General features: G+C 33.5%; 1 protein-coding gene across 1 annotated transcript; it reads left to right on the forward strand.

The window, feature by feature from the left end:
* Positions 1-4,941: 4,941 nt before the first annotated feature.
* Positions 4,942-5,862, forward strand: LOC139849593 (uncharacterized). Its single transcript, XM_071839229.1, has 2 exons — positions 4,942-5,159; positions 5,322-5,862. The coding sequence occupies exons 1-2, from the start codon at positions 4,942-4,944 to the stop codon at positions 5,860-5,862; spliced, it is 759 nt and encodes a 252-aa protein (XP_071695330.1).
* Positions 5,863-16,656: the final 10,794 nt, after the last annotated feature.

A 16,656-nucleotide genomic window follows, 5' to 3' on the forward strand; every position in this document is an offset into this window, starting at 1 on the left:
GAGCATTAAACATCACCATCCACTCCAACCTTAATAGCCAAATTCGTGTAGCTCAAGAGGAGGCTCTTAAGGACAACCACATCGGACGTGAACTTTTAAACATCCTCGTCTCTCGATTCGAAGTTAAGGAGAACGGACTTCGATATTACGCCGGAAGGATTTGGGTGCCTAGATATGGCGATTTACGAAACCTCATCTTAGACGAAGCCCACAAATCACGATACTCGATTCATCCCGGCGCCAATAAGATGTACTATGACCTTAAAGAACAATATTGGTGGCCGAACATCAAAAAGGAAGTTGCTAGATACGTTGCCAAATGTTTGACTTGCGCAAAAGTCAAAGCCGAACACCAAAGACCGTCCGGGTTACTTCAACAACCCGAGATCCCGCAATGGAAGTGGGAAAGGATCACGATGGATTTTATCACCAAACTACCAAAAACGTCGGGCGGTTATGATACTATTTGGGTCATTGTCGATCGCCTCACCAAATCCGCGCACTTTCTCGCCATGAAAGAGACCGACAAAATGGAGAAACTTGCACGATTATACATTAAGGAGATTGTAGCCCGACACGGTGTACCTTTATCGATTATCTCCGACCGAGATGGTCGTTTCGTTTCTAGATTTTGGCGTACGTTACAAGAAGCGTTGGGAACGCGTTTGGACATGAGCACCGCATATCATCCCCAAACCGATGGACAAAGTGAACGTACAATACAAACCTTAGAGGATATGTTACGAGCCTGCGTTGTTGATTTTGGAAAAGCTTGGGACAATCACTTACCTCTCGCCGAATTCTCTTACAACAATAGTTATCACGCGAGTATTAAGGCCGCACCTTTTGAAGCGTTATATGGTCGAAAATGTCGCTCTCCTCTTTGTTGGGCCGAAGTGGGTGACGTGCGAATATCCGGGCCCGAACTCATTCACGAAATCACCGAGAAGATTCTTCAAATCCGAGATAGGCTTCGGACGGCCCGGAGTCGTCAAAAATGCTATACCGACAAAAGACGCAAAGACCTCGAATTTCAAGTCGGTGACCGCGTCATGTTAAAAGTCGCACCTTGGAAAGGTGTCATCCGTTTTGGGAAACGTGGGAAACTAAATCCGCGGTACGTTGGTCCTTTCGAAATCTTAGAACGTGTTGGAACCGTTGCGTATCGTTTGGATCTTCCGCCTCAACTAAGCTCCGTCCATCCTACTTTTCACGTATCTAACTTGAAGAAATGTATTGCCGAGCCCGATATCGTCGTTCCTCTTGAGGAACTCACTATTAACGACAAACTCCATTTTGTGGAGGAACCGGTTGAAATTGTGGACTACGTCGAGAAGGAATTAAAACAAAGCCGGATCCCGATTGTTAAGGTTCGTTGGAACGCCAAAAGAGGACCCGAGTTTACTTGGGAAAGAGAAGATCAAATACGAAAGAAACACCCTCATCTATTCCCGGTTCCGGAAACGTCAGATTCCGAGGAAGAAACAACGACTACTACGCCTACCTAAATTTCGGGACGAAATTTCTTTTAAGGTGTAGGTAATGTAACATCCCGCCTTTTTCCGTCAACTTTTCCGTTTAACTATTTATGTTCCGTTATATGTTTATAACACGTCTCGTTGATACGTGTTTGAATTATCTTGTTTAGGTAATTCCCACACCCGTTTTAAAGTTAAGGGACCAAACTTGCCAAGGGTTGAAACTTTTGACTAGGTCAAAGAGTCAACCCTCATCCTCATCCATTCAATCTCATCTCTTTCACTCTTACTACTTCAACTTTTCTCTCAACTTCCATACAAAGATTCATCATCCAAAATCGAGCTAGCGGTCATCTTGCCAAACAAATTACATATTTGAACTCCTCGTGATCTCCTCTTCGATTCCATACCAATATCATTTCATTTGGGTAACTTTCTAAAATCACTAATTTTATGTGTTCTTGAGATTTTTGAGTTAAAAGGTTGTTAATTAGTGTCTATGGCTCAAGTCTAGTATAATTATGTGATTTGTATGCTTGTTCTTGCTATTTTGGTGTAACTAGTTCATATTGAAAGAATGCTTGCTTAATCTTGAGTTTTAGGTGTTCATATGTTGTTGAATGATGAAAGTTCATGTTTTAATTGTGTTCCAAACATCACTAGCTTCAAATTGGTATGTAGGTTGACATGGATTAGTTTCATATGCAAGATTGTTGAATTTGTGATTTTGGGTTAGGGTTTGATAGAAGTAAATTGAATTTTTGATGCATTAAATGCTTGTTAATGTTACTTGTAAGTGTTAGGTTGTGTTGTATGCTTAATTACCTTCGAAACGGCATATCGTTCATGTAAATTGGTTGCCAAATCATTAAATTGCAATTTTGACTTGTATGCATTGATTATGGAACATTAATTGCGGTTTTTGGTTGTTTTAAGTGCAAGTTTGATTGATGATATGTGTTTAGTTGCATTCCTCGTCAAAATACCTTTCCAACGATGTATGATAGGCGTTATAAGTGTTTGCGGGTCAAGTTTTGTGTTAAAATTGATTTTGGCTCGTGCATAGTTTTGCAAAACAGAAAAATGTCTGTACAGGTGGTGGCGCGGCGCGCCCCTTACCTGCGCGGCGCGCAGATTATGCTGGACAGATTCTGACCTCTTGGTCCCAATTCACGCGAAATGTTTGACTAGTTACCGACCTCCGATTCACATGAAACTTGTTTTAATATACTTGTATATGAATAATTAGCATAGAAAATTTGTCCGGGACCCGACCCGAACATGTTGACTTTTTCGTTGACTTTGACCCGACCAAGTTTGACTTTTTGTCAAACTTAACCAATTAATTATGCAATCTTCCTAACATGCTTTTATACTTGTATCTTGCATGAAACTTGACAATTTGCTTCACATGCTATATTAATCGAGTCGTATTGAGCCATAGGACTAATTGAACATCTTTGACCCTTCGTGACTATCGTTATTGATACAACCTATTTGTTTAGGTCGAGACTAGCGTTGTCCTTTGCGCACATTACTTGTTGAAGTACTTTTTGTTCGTGCATACAAGGTGAGATCATAGTCCCACTTTTACTCTTTTAAACTTACTTTTGGGATGAGAAAACATAAACGATTCTTTTGAACTAAGTGAACACAAGAACGGGAAAACAAACATTCTACATACGAGTTTAGAACGAAAATCCTCAATCCGATTATCATTAGTTACATCAGATGGTGTAAGCGAGAACTTATGTTATATGGCCATATGGGTTGACAACCCTCATCTTTGACGGTTCGCTACCGTCTACGGATGAAATATATTTTTGGGAAACAGTGTTGTTCTAGCACTAATTTATGGGGTATTCAACGGACGGAATGTTAAGCTTTGATAATTGGGTGCTCGTGAATATTAACTTTTAGAATGTATTACTACTTTATCATTGTTGAAATCTTGTGGTTCGACTTACCTTTATTCACTTACTTATTTAAACCTATGATTTCACCAACGTTTTCGTTGACAGATTCTCTATGTTTTTCTCAGGTCCTTGAACTTAGGTGATACATGCTTCCGCTCATACTTTTTGATACTTGCTTTGGATGTCGAGTATAATTGCATACGTGGAGCGTCTTTTTGGCTTCTTTAAACTATGTCGCACGTGTTTCATATGAACTATAACTTTGTTGTGTACTTGTCTTGGGAATTACTTTGTAAACGTTGAAACATCCTTTTATGAAATGAATGCGACATATTTTCAGTCAAACTTTGTTATAAATACTTATAATCATGTAATGGGACCGTAGGTAGCTGACGCCGTCATTTGACGATTTGTCGGGGTATATGATACTTTCGATTATCACTTACTTTCAATCAATATACACATGTTCAGATGTTCTTAAATGTTCAGCTTAATTAGAAACAAGTACACACATATTAATACGCAATCTCCAACATACAAATTAATAGCGTAAGTTGTTTATAAAATTACAAATTCAAAAGTCAGCTATTCAAAATCCTAAACAAAAAAAATCACGTTTATTCAACATCAAATTCGGCTATTCAAGATTTCGTACATCAACCATCGGTACCTTCTATTACGAATTCTTCATATCTCTACTTGTAACAACAATCAGCTTTCTTCCTTAATCGATCATCACGACGTTCATCCTGAATAATGAAAATACATGAGTAATCAATCACTAAACAAACAAAAAGTAACATAGAATTGAAAGTTGATAATTAAAGCCAAAAGAATAAGAAACATGATAATGGATGTTAGACACGTTCTGCATCGAATTTTTATTTGGATTTCAATTTCACTACGGTCTGAAGATAGTAATAGAGAAGAGGCGGTGTTTGGTAAAGAATATAGAGAAGAAATGAAGGCGGCCCTTGTATGACTGACACCACGCGTCACACAAAGCATCATGACAACAAAAACAATTGGTGACATGTGAGGGGAATATTCAATAAAAAAATAAGAAAACATACTTGAAAGTAGTCGGTGTAAATTAGGATAAAGCTCGAAGCGATTTAATTAAAGGTGGGGAATGAAAAGGGGTAACAGGTGTAAGAGAAAGTATGGAAATATATTAGAATATATTTACAAAAGTTCAAAAGTACAAGGACTAGATATGTAAAGTTTGTATCTGCATAACAACATTTAGACGGCAATTTAGTTTAAACATTGTCATTAGAGTCCAGATTAGGAGTTAACTGTACTTAGTTAGTGATCTCTAATTCAGCTTATATATAAGCTTGTAATGATGTTGATTTAATTAATCAATAAAAAAACATTTGATAATCACTTTCGTTTCATATGGTATCAGATGGTTCACGATTCCTGAAAACCTAACCCTAACACACAAATTCATCGTGATTAGCTTGAATTAAGCTCGATCGAAGTCAAATTGACTGTGTATACATGATCGTAATCACGAATTAAAGCTTTTCGCTCACCAAATCATGGCGATTCCAGAGAATCAACAAAACACCATTAACGATCCGCTGCACTTAGCTAGTTCTGATCATCCTGGTATGACCTTAACTAGTACACCGTTTAATGGCACCAATTACCTAGGCTGGAGCCGTACAATCAAAATGGCGCTAGGAGCTAAACTCAAATTAGGGTTTATTGATGGTACGATTGAAAAACCTGCTATCACTGACGAAGATTATCCAAAGTGGACTCGATGTGATTATATAGTCACATGATGGATCTTGAATTCAATGATAGCAGAGTTGTCTGAATCTTTCTTGTATGCTTCTTGTGCTGCTAGTTTATGGAAGGAATTAGATGAAAGATATGGTTAAAACAATGGTCCGTTGATTTATCAAATTGAAAGAGATCTCAGTAAGGTCACACAAGGTAATCTCAATGTTGCATCCTATTATAACAAGTTGAAAAGATGTTGGGATGAACTTCAGAGTCTCAATGGGATTCCTACATGTAGCTGTGGTAGAATGAGGGAATGCACTTGTGGTGTTATAGATAAGTTCTTGGCTATTGAAAGCAGGTCAAAGTTAATTCAGTTTCTAATGAGATTGAATGATGAATATGAATTTGTGCGAAGTCAAATCTTGTCAATGGATCCTTTACCAAGTCTTAACAAAGCATATTATATTGTGCAACAAGTTGAAAAGCAAAAACAAGTAACACAAAATGATCCAACTCCTACGGCATTTTTTGCCAACACAAAGCCTTATAATAACTACAAGAAGGTCAATAAAGATAACAAAGATGCCATGAAATGCACCTTTTGCAACATGGAGGGGCACACTGCAGATGGTTGTTTTGAAAGGATAGTTTATCCAGATTGGTACACTGTAGATGGTTATTGCCATTTTCTTTCCTACATGGTTTATTTTTCGGGTCCCTTCAATTAAGCAAGTCATAGCTGCTGGAGAGGGGTTCAACACTCTTTACATCTGCAAACCTTAAAATACTATTCCTTCAAAGAACTTTGTTGTTTTGTCATCCTTTGTAAATAGTGTTATCTCAAATAAGTCTCAAAATGTACCTGTAAATACATTTCATTCTAGATTGGGTCATCCATCTGTTCCAAAACTCATTCATGTAAAAGATTGTGATAATGCAAATGTTTCAGAATTTTTCCGTGATACATGTCTTATTGCTAAATCACACAGATTACCTTTCCTGTAAGTCAAAGTAGAGCATATATTCCTTTTCTTTTGATTCATGTGGATTTATGGGGCCCATACAGGGTACCTCCTTTAAATGATGCACATTATTTCCTCACTATAGTTGATGATCACACTATATGCACCTGGACTTATCTCTTACACACAAAAGATTCAATCAGTTCAATTTTCTCAACATTTTTCAAATATGTTCATATTCATTTTGATACCAAAGTCAAATGCCTAAGGTCTGATAATGGAACTGAAATAATGAATAAAAAATGTTCCCAATTGTTCAAGGATAATGGGATCATTCATAAAAAAAACCAAGGTTTATACTCCTCAACAAAATGGTAGAGTTGAAAGAAAACATAGGCATCTTCTAGACACTGCTAGGGCTTTGAAACTGCATGCTAATCTACCAAGTACCTTTTGAGGTGATTGTATACTAAGTGCAACTTACTTTATCAACAAAATGCCCATGAAAGTGCTCAATTGGAAAACACCTTTTGAGATGTTACACAAAAGAGCCCCTAGTTATGATCATTTGAGAACAATAGGTTGCTTGTGTTATGCTAATATACCAAAACTACACCAAGATAAGTTTGAGGCTAGAGGCATAAGGAGTGTTCCTATAGGAAATCTTCATGATCAAAAGGGTTACAAACTCTATGCACTTGATACTAAAGAGGTGTTATGTAGTAGGGATGTGATCTTTACGGAAGACATTTTTCCTTTTAAGATACAAGACCAAAATACTATCATTACCAAAGTTATGCCAATGCCCACATTTGGTGATGATATAGAGTCTGAGGTTCCAATTATTAATCATACAGAAGACAATGATGGTCATATTCCTGTTATCAATGAAAGTCAAACTGAGTCAACCATTCCTGTTGTCCCACAACCAAGAAGGTCTACAAGAACACATATTCCTTCTACATGGTTGAATGATTTCATACAACCACAAAAGAGGGCAAATAGTGTGTATACCTCATCCAACTATCCATTATTTTCATAAGAAGATTTTAAGGATCATCCAAAAGACTATGTTATTTCTCTATTTCATGTTTTATTTTCTGTTGAGCCCACAAGCTACAAGCAAGCATCTACTCATCCTGGATAGGTTGCAACTATGAATAAAGAACTACAAGCTTTAGAAGACAATAACACTTGGGAATTAACAGTTTTGCTTCCAGCACATAAGGCAATTACTTCAAAATGGGTCTTTAAAACTAAATATCATCCTGATGGTTCAGTTGAAAGATTGAAGGCAAGATTAGTCATAAGAGGATTTAATCAACAAGAGGGGGTGGATTACAAGCATACTTTTTCACCAGTTGCAAAGGCATCAACTGTAAGAGTGTTTATAGCCATTCCTACAGCAAAAGATTGACCTCTGCATCAACTGGATGTGAATAATTCCTTCCTCCATGGATATGTAGATGAAGATATTTACATGAAACCACCAAAAGGGTATACAAAGGCAGCTCTAGGTCAAGTTTGTAAAACTAAACAAATCCTTCTATGGTTTAAAACAAGCATCCAGGCAGTGGAATCATTAATTGACTAAGTTTCTAGTCTCTCTTGGATTTGAACAGTCCAAACATGATTATTCATTGTTTGTCAAGAAGGATAATGAAGTTTTCACTGCAGCATTGGTTTATGTAGATGAAATCTTGATTACAGGAAACACAGAAGCAGATATTATCAAACTCAAACAAGCATTGGACAACAAATTCACGATTAAAATTTGGGATTGGCAAGGTATTTTCTGTGACAACCCGGAAATTTCCAACCAAATTTAAACTTTAATCTTTATATGTTTCCGACACGATAAGCAATATTTGTTAAGTTAAATTGCAGGAATTTTAAAATATGTTCATACATTCATTCAACCTCGACCAAGTTCCAACGATTCACGAACCATTAAACAAATATGATTATATATATATATGTGTATATATATTATAACTTGAAACGTAAACAAAATATTAGATTAAATACTTTATATGATTGTATCTGTTTCAAAATGTTTATCAATGGAATTAGAAGATAAGATCAAATGATTGAATTATCAGATATATTGAATTATGATTACAAGTCTCTGTTGAAAGGCCCACGTTGATTTGAGAAATCTTTCCATTTTAACAATATTCGGAAAATGGTAAAGTGATTTATAAATAGGAACAAATTGTCAATCATTGAGAACTAGACAAAGGATAGTGGAAGATTGAATCTCATAAAGACTCGATTGATCTATTTAGTTTCAAACGTACAAAAACGTTTTCAGTTTAAAAAGAACTTTATTATTAAAACGTATATAACTTTTATAAATATCTAGAAGCACTTTTGACAACTCATTACTTAACTAGTATGATAAAGATAACGATATTTATATTTTATTTTATTAAATATATATAACGATTTAAATTAATATTATATATTTATACGCGTATTATACGTACATAGTTTTATAATTTTACTATACTTAAACTTTACCATTACTTTATTTTTACTTTACTTTAACTTTAATAATTCACTTTAATATATCCCTTTAATAATTCATACTTTAATAATTCACTTTAATAATTCATACTTTAATAATTCACTTTAATAATTCATACTTTAATAATTCACTTTAATAATTCATACTTTAATAATTCACTTTAATAATTCAAAAATCTATTATAAATAGAATTCAATAGGTTTCATTATTTCATAGAAACTTGAAAATATTTTTCTCTAAACTCTCTCAATCGATTTATATATATATTTACTCCGCATTATTTCAAGATATTATTAGTATACATAAAATATTACGACGGAGTGCTGTCCGAGTGATTTCGAAATTGTTTTTCGAGTAGGAAAGGATTAAGAAAATTATGAGTTATAGCTATGGAGGTGATTGAGTATGGTTCATGGGTATGCTCGTGAGGTCAATATAGTGTTTATCATTGCCGTTGCGTCTACGTACCTTTCCTGCAATATTGAATCTCAATATTGATACGTGAGTACTCATAATTTAACTTTTATATATTAATAGTGTATCCCTGACTAGTGCTCGAGTATTTAGGATTATGCATGCTTGTACTTTTGATATTGCCCTTAGACAGGTTAGGTTGAATATTGAATTAGTTACACTTACGGTTGAGATAAGGTATAAGATATGCATGTCCTTGGAAAGCTAGCGAAAAATTAAGAACTTTTCCTTTAGATATCGAATGGTTTCGATGAACGGATTAGAAGTTATAATCAATTGAATTTTTGATATTTTTTTATTAAAAATGATTATTATTATCGTCGTTTTTTTATCTTCGTTCTAGTTTTATCTTATTATTATCATTATTATTATTATCTTTATCAATAAAAAGGATTTATCATTAAAAATTGTTATTTTTTTATTATTATTATCCAATTATTATTATTATCCAATTATTATTATTATTATTATTATTATTATTATTATTATTATTATTGTTATTATCATTATTAATATATATATCATTATTTAAAAATGGTTATTGTTATTGTTATTATTATTATTACTATATTATCATTAAGATAATTATTAGTATTATCGTTAATAATGTTATAGTAACTATCATTATTAATATAAGTGTAATTAAAACAAATATTTGTAACACCTAATTATTTTAATTACTATTATTATCATTATTATGAACACGATATAAAAGACGATTAAAAGCTATTAAACGAAACGATTAGGAAATAATGAGTAAGAGTATCATGATGAAATTAAAATATTATAAGATATTGATTTAGATAAAATTATCGTTCTTATTATTTTTATCATTACTATTATTATTAAAAGTATCGTTAGTATTAAAACTATCATTTTAACAAAAATTATCATTTTAATAGAAATGTCATTGTTACTATAAAATATCATTATTATTATTATTTTAAATAGAATTATTATTTTAAAGATAATATTAAAAATTATCGTAAATATTAAAGTTATCATAATTAGAATTATCGTTTTATCATTATGTCATCTTAGTAATTATAAATATTGATATTTTTATAATAATAATTATTATTACAAAATAATACAACTTTTACTTACTATCATTATAGATATTATTTTATCAGATAAATATGTGATACAAACATATTTTACTACGTGTAATAACTTACTTTAATAATACCTATCATATTATCTTTATGATATTAAATGAACCCTATAAATTTTATTACTTAATATATATAAAAGTATATTTTATTACATAAATTTAATATAAAATTTTATTTATTAATAAATAAATTATATTATTACTCTAATAAATCTTTTAAAAATATTTAAAAATATAAAACGACGATATTTAAACTATATATTAATCATGTATAGATTTTTGGAAATTATTTTGAGTCAAATTTACTTTTGTTGACTTTTGCATATTAGTCTCGAGCATTAGGATTGTGGTACACTATGACTTGACCTAATTTGTTAGACAAATATTGACCAACACATAATTATATATAATTAATTTAGGTTCGTGAATCCGAGGCCAACCTTACACTTGTTCAATGACGTTATATGTATTTTTACTACGAAATACAGTATGGTGAGTTTCATTTGCCTTTTTACCCTTTATATTTTTGGGCTGAGAATACATGCGCAACTTTTATAAATGTTTTACGAAATAGACACAAGTACGTGAAACTACATTCTATGGTTGAATTATCGAAATCGAATATGCCCCTTTTTATTAAGTCTGGTAATCTAAGAATTAGGGAACAGACACCCTAATTGACGCGAATCCTAAAGATAGATCTATTGGGCCTAACAAACCCCATCCAAAGTACCGGATGCTTTAGTACTTCGAAATTTATATCATATCCGAAGGAGGATCCCGGAATGATAGGGGATATTCTTATATGTATCTAGTTAATGTCGGTTACCAGGTGTTCACCATATGAATGATTATTTTTGTCTCTATGCATGAGACGTATATTTATGAGAACTGGAAATGAAATTCTTGTGGTCTATTAAAATGATGGAAATAAATGATTATGATAAACTAATGAACTCACCAACCTTTTGGTTGACACTTTAAAGCATGTTTATTCTCAGGTGTTAAAGAAATCTTCCGTTGTGCATTTGCTCATTTTAAAGATATTACTTGGAGTCTTTCATAGCATATTTCGAAGAACGTTGCATTCGAGTCATCGAGTTTATCAAAGATTATTATTAAATCAATTTATAGTTGGATAGTGGATATTATGAAATGGTATGCATGCCTGTCAATTTTCAATGTAAATAAAGTTTGTCTTTTAAAAACGAATGCAATGTTTGTAAAATGTATCATATAGAGGTCAAATACCTCGCAATGTAATCAACTATTGTGAATCGTTTATAATGTATATGAACGGGTCCTTTCAGTTGGTATCAGAGCGGTGGTCTTAGTGAACCAGGTCTGCATTAGTGTGTCTAACTGATAAGTCGATAGGATGCATTAGTGAGTCTGGACTTCGACCGTATCTGCATGTCAAAAGTTTTGCTTATCATTTTGTGTCGAAAATTAACTACTTATCATCCTCAGGAAATTACCTGCTTATCATTTTTAGTCTAAGACACGTCTTGCTGTATTGATTGCATAAATAGTGTATAGACAAAAATTCATATCTTAGCATATCTGCTAAATCATATCTTATTGTATCTGTTACTTTAAACTTTGCCTGACATATCCCGCAAAGTCCTCCGTAATCTACGAAATCTTTTGATCTATATATATATATACATATATATATTCTATGTAATTAGAATACCATCCGTTAGCCAAAATCATTTCATATCGAAAAAAAAAAAAATCCTTTATCCAATCGTACGAAATGGAATTCATCATCAGTTCAACTCACTCAGATTTCGAAATGGAATCCCATTCAAGCTCCGAAAGCAGTGTGACCAGAATAGATCAACCAATCAGTCATCACCTATTCTGGATGAATTGGGGATGGGTTCGTAGCCTCCTCAATCATTGGAGACAAGAAGAAGGTGATCCCTTCCATCCACCACATTGCCCTCTTGATGAAGAACCTGAAGCACTTACCGGCGAACCTGTCCGAAACACCATTTTCTCGCTCATTTCCAGAGTATCTCGTCACGATTATATATTACATCAAATTTTAGATTTTATTTATCCGCTCGTCTGAACCGACAATCACCCCGGTGTAATAGAAGAAGTCAACGAGCTTCGCGCTCGGGTAGTGGCTTTGGAGAATATGGTGCAGAGATTACAAACACCAGCAGCAGCATCAGCAGCATAACCAGTACCACCATCATCAACGCTAATAGTACCATTACCACCTCCAACCACAACCGCGTCGTAAACCTCAACTTCACAATCTGTCCCACGAGCATCAACGTCATACGCACCATAGATACCAAGGAGTACCAACAACAATAACTGACGAAGTATTAATTCATAACTTCATTGGAGAAACATTCCGCGGCGATTATGTAATCTCTAAAGTCTTAGAGATTATCTAATCTAGCCCTAACCATAAATCAGTTAAGCGAACCAAAATGATGGAAGGAAGAGTAGAAACCCTGACAAAAATGGTGTGTGATTAACAAGCTAAACTTGCTTTACCAACAACATCAATAGTACCATCAGCGTTACCAGCATCGTCAGTACAGTCAACATCCGAATCAACAACACCGATAACATCACAAACTCCGTCAGTTCAAGAATCACTGTGGACATCATTACGAATCAATAACGTTTATATTGTATCAACGAGTTATGAAGAATTAACTCATTTCCTCTGAAGAAATTATATGTATATTATATATATATATATATATATATATATATATATATATATATATATATATATATATATATATATATATATATATATATTGAAATAAATCTTTCAGTGCTAAGCTATTGTGTGTGAATCTTAACTACTCGGTTAATTCATATTACAAATATGCAACAATGTACGTCCTTCGGCCGCAACTTAACCAGCGTTAACTACAATCTCTGTCGCAATTCAACAAATTCCAATTCATAATAAATCAAGTATATATTTGATTTTACACTTTCATCATCAATGTACCCGAAACTTTTCAGATAACATCATTCGTACTTTGCGAAATTCACAAGAATTCCACGAACTACACACCATACATCAACAAATAACGAAGTATTGATTCATAATTTCAATGTCATTAAAGAAATATTGCGTAAAAGTTATGTACTTTTTAAAGCCTTTAGGGATTATTCAATTCTAGTTTCAACCGTAAATCAAATGAGTTTAATTTAACATTAACTCATTAAATCTATGTTACATCTGAAGAAAATATACATATATATATTTTCATAAAGACTGTAATAAAATTCTTTTGTACAAAATATTAATTGTGAAATTTTTTTTAACGGGTAGGTAATACCCGAGAGATATATAAATTCACAATTAATATGTTACATTCTTCGAATCTGATTCAGCAAATCATCCATTATACTCCCTACTTTCACAACAATATACATTCTTTTATAGAAATCAAAACAACCATACTCATTCAAAATTTAATTACATATTCTGATTTTGAAATCTCAAAATTTAACTTGAGATATGACCAAAATCATCACTCTTAGATCCTTACATCTTTCACAAGCTATATTTTGACTTCAAAACTGTGTTAGAACATCAAATGTATGTTAACGATTACAATCTGTGTTCAAACCCTTCGAAAATTTCTGAAGACACTTCGAATGATGAGCAATCGAGATGATGATCCAACCACATGTTACCCACAGTTATGTACCCGAAAAACTCTTGAAACCAAAGTAAAAGTTTAAACAACGTATCCGCGTCAGATTCTTTGACATTTATTAGCAAATATAACTTTGCGACTCCTATTCAAAGTAGCCAGTTTTGTCACAGCTCCAGCAAGTCAACTTCGACTTTTCAGTCAGACTAACCTTATTATAACCTTGAGATATACACCATCGTTACCAGGGAACCTTTTACATTCCACCATATTATTAGCAGATGTACCAACAACTTCATTACCCTTTGACTTTAGCCTCTCCAAAAAGTCATCATAATTATTCATTGAATCCCCATCATTTACTCATTCGCATCTTGTAATGAGAATTGCCATATGAATCATTGGGAATTAGCAATCAGTATTTTGAAATCTTGCAGCATGTCTGCGCCAACAGTTATATGTGTATATATAACGTCTATCTTCTGGACTTAATTTGAATGTGAAGTTTCTAAAAAACACTCCGAACTACGAATTGGTTCTTCGAAAATGGAAAAAATGCTGATGAAGCAGCAAAAAACTATAAACGACTTTAAATGGTAAAAGCTGGATGATAATGATGAAGTGTGCTGGCAAAGCGCAGAAAAAGAGAAGTTTTGGAACTGGAAAATGGATTGAGCAAAGTAGGAAGGAGGCTGTGGACAAATTACAAAGATTGAACCTGACTTTAAAGGATCCAAATGATTCAGTACCTGCTGAAGTCATTAACAAATACCTTGCTCCTGACTCTAAACCCCTGCGGACAATATTCTTCATCATCCTCTGATATTAGAAATTCTAAAATATCATCATATCTTTCATTATAAATATCCTCCATATTTCTGAAGATATTTTCTTAATTTTTCTTATTTGAAATCATTTACCTCTTCGCGCTATCTGTATTACATCATAAAAGAAACTATTTTAGTTTCTAAATTCTGAAAGATTCAAGTTTAAAATAGGAATATTTTGAAGTAGTGTTGAGAACTGAAGCATGAATTAGTATAATATAATGACACTTGATCAATGTGATTATATTACAGTAAGTCATGCTGAGTTTCTAAATGGAACGTGATGATTCACAGATCATAACATCATCATGTGCCATGTTATACGACTCTTGTATTCTATTTAACCTCTAAAATATCAAGAAAATATTTCTTGATGATTCGGCCTTTTCCAAGGTATTCTAGTAATTTGACAAGTCAAGATCGTGCCATCACAATTTCCTTCCTAGAACATTAACAATGTTCATTCCGAAATTCATATCTGTGAATTCTGGACCATTACAAGCGGTGCTTAATCGCAAGAAGAAGAAACGAAAAGACAAAACTCCGAAATAGAAATTGGGGTATAAATTGCAAATAAAAGAGAGCATTAACTGTGAATGATAATGATTATAGAAGACAGAAGCAGAGACTTTGAAATATAAGGGAACATATAAATCCCAACGACAAACCAGAAATTATAAACCATATATATCGATGCATATAGCAATATAAAGACACGAGAGAACTAGAAACACTATAAACCTAAGAGTATAGTAGAAGTAAATAGATTCTTCCGGCGGTAGATGAAAAAGAAGAATGACCGATATGAAAGTTAGAAGTATATCGAGAATCAGAACTGGATGGAGCATATTGATGAATACTTTAAAATATGAGTTGAGGGGGAAAGAATAGAAGGTGATAAAACATGACTAGGAACTTAGAAATCAACAGATTTAACTCACACAATGGCGGAATAAGTGAATCAAACCCTCTAGTGAATAGGTTAAGTTTTTTTTTTTTTTTGATTAATTTAGTCAAACCACAACTAAATCAAGTGTGATTAGATCAACACCTAGAGCTATTATTCACCACCTGGGTGATTTGGACTGAGAGATAATCAGAGGAGCTCACTAGATCTGAGTGTGTGTAACAAATGAGAGGCTTAACTTAAAATGAAGAACATAAGACTTTATATACCCCTGCTGTTGACTCACCCATACGATTCATTCATCACACGTACGAGTTGGCTTCATCAGCCGTACGGGTGATCACTCACTCGTATCTTCTCATTTAGGTTGTAATTGTGACTTAGCTCAGCATCAACCGTGCGTATGAGCCTGTCAGCCGTACTAGTGAGGCTTCACTCGTACGTCTGACTAAGTCTAACATAGTCAAACATCTAAATCTCATTCCTGCAGTTCCTGTAACCACATACAAACACGGATAGGATAATAACGAGCAATCATGGTGGCCTGTAAACTGTTGTACCTGCAATGGACGTGGGTAGATGTCTAGGGAGTTGCATCAACAGAAGGTGTGAGTTGTAAGGAAACAAAGGAGGTGAATTTATAAGAAAATCTCCGACAGAACAATTAAAATGGACGATCGTATTTAAAGCGGATCCTAATTCCCTTGATTACCGGAGAGTCAAATCTTATTAAGAAGATTTTCTTCAAATCCCTTGAAATCTGGGAATCAATCATATCTACGTCAAATGATAAGATGAATCTACACTTACTCATTTCACTCTTCTATGTTAGCTTCATTCGTACTCTTCATATAAATGAATTGTTTATCCAAATTATTCGCTGATGATAAAACTCTAATTTTCAGCCCGTATGCATCATGAAAACATACTTATTATCATTCACGACCTTTCCACTCAAATTTCGGGACGAAATTTCTTTAACGGGTAGGTACTGTGACAATCCGGAAATTTCCAACCAAATTTAAACTTTAATCTTTATATGTTTCCGACACGATAAGCAA

The sequence above is a fragment of the Rutidosis leptorrhynchoides genome, chromosome 5 (assembly GCF_046630445.1).
Source record: "Rutidosis leptorrhynchoides isolate AG116_Rl617_1_P2 chromosome 5, CSIRO_AGI_Rlap_v1, whole genome shotgun sequence".
Lineage (NCBI taxonomy): Eukaryota > Viridiplantae > Streptophyta > Magnoliopsida > Asterales > Asteraceae > Rutidosis > Rutidosis leptorrhynchoides.

Bases quoted from the DNA above. Each gene is read 5' to 3' on its own strand.
- LOC139849593 (XM_071839229.1), top strand. From the start codon at position 4,942: ATGGCGATTCCAGAGAATCAACAAAACACCATTAACGATCCGCTGCAC. The intron at 5,160-5,321 runs GTGGACTCGATG...TCAAATTGAAAG, and splicing joins ACTGACGAAGATTATCCAAA to AGATCTCAGTAAGGTCACAC.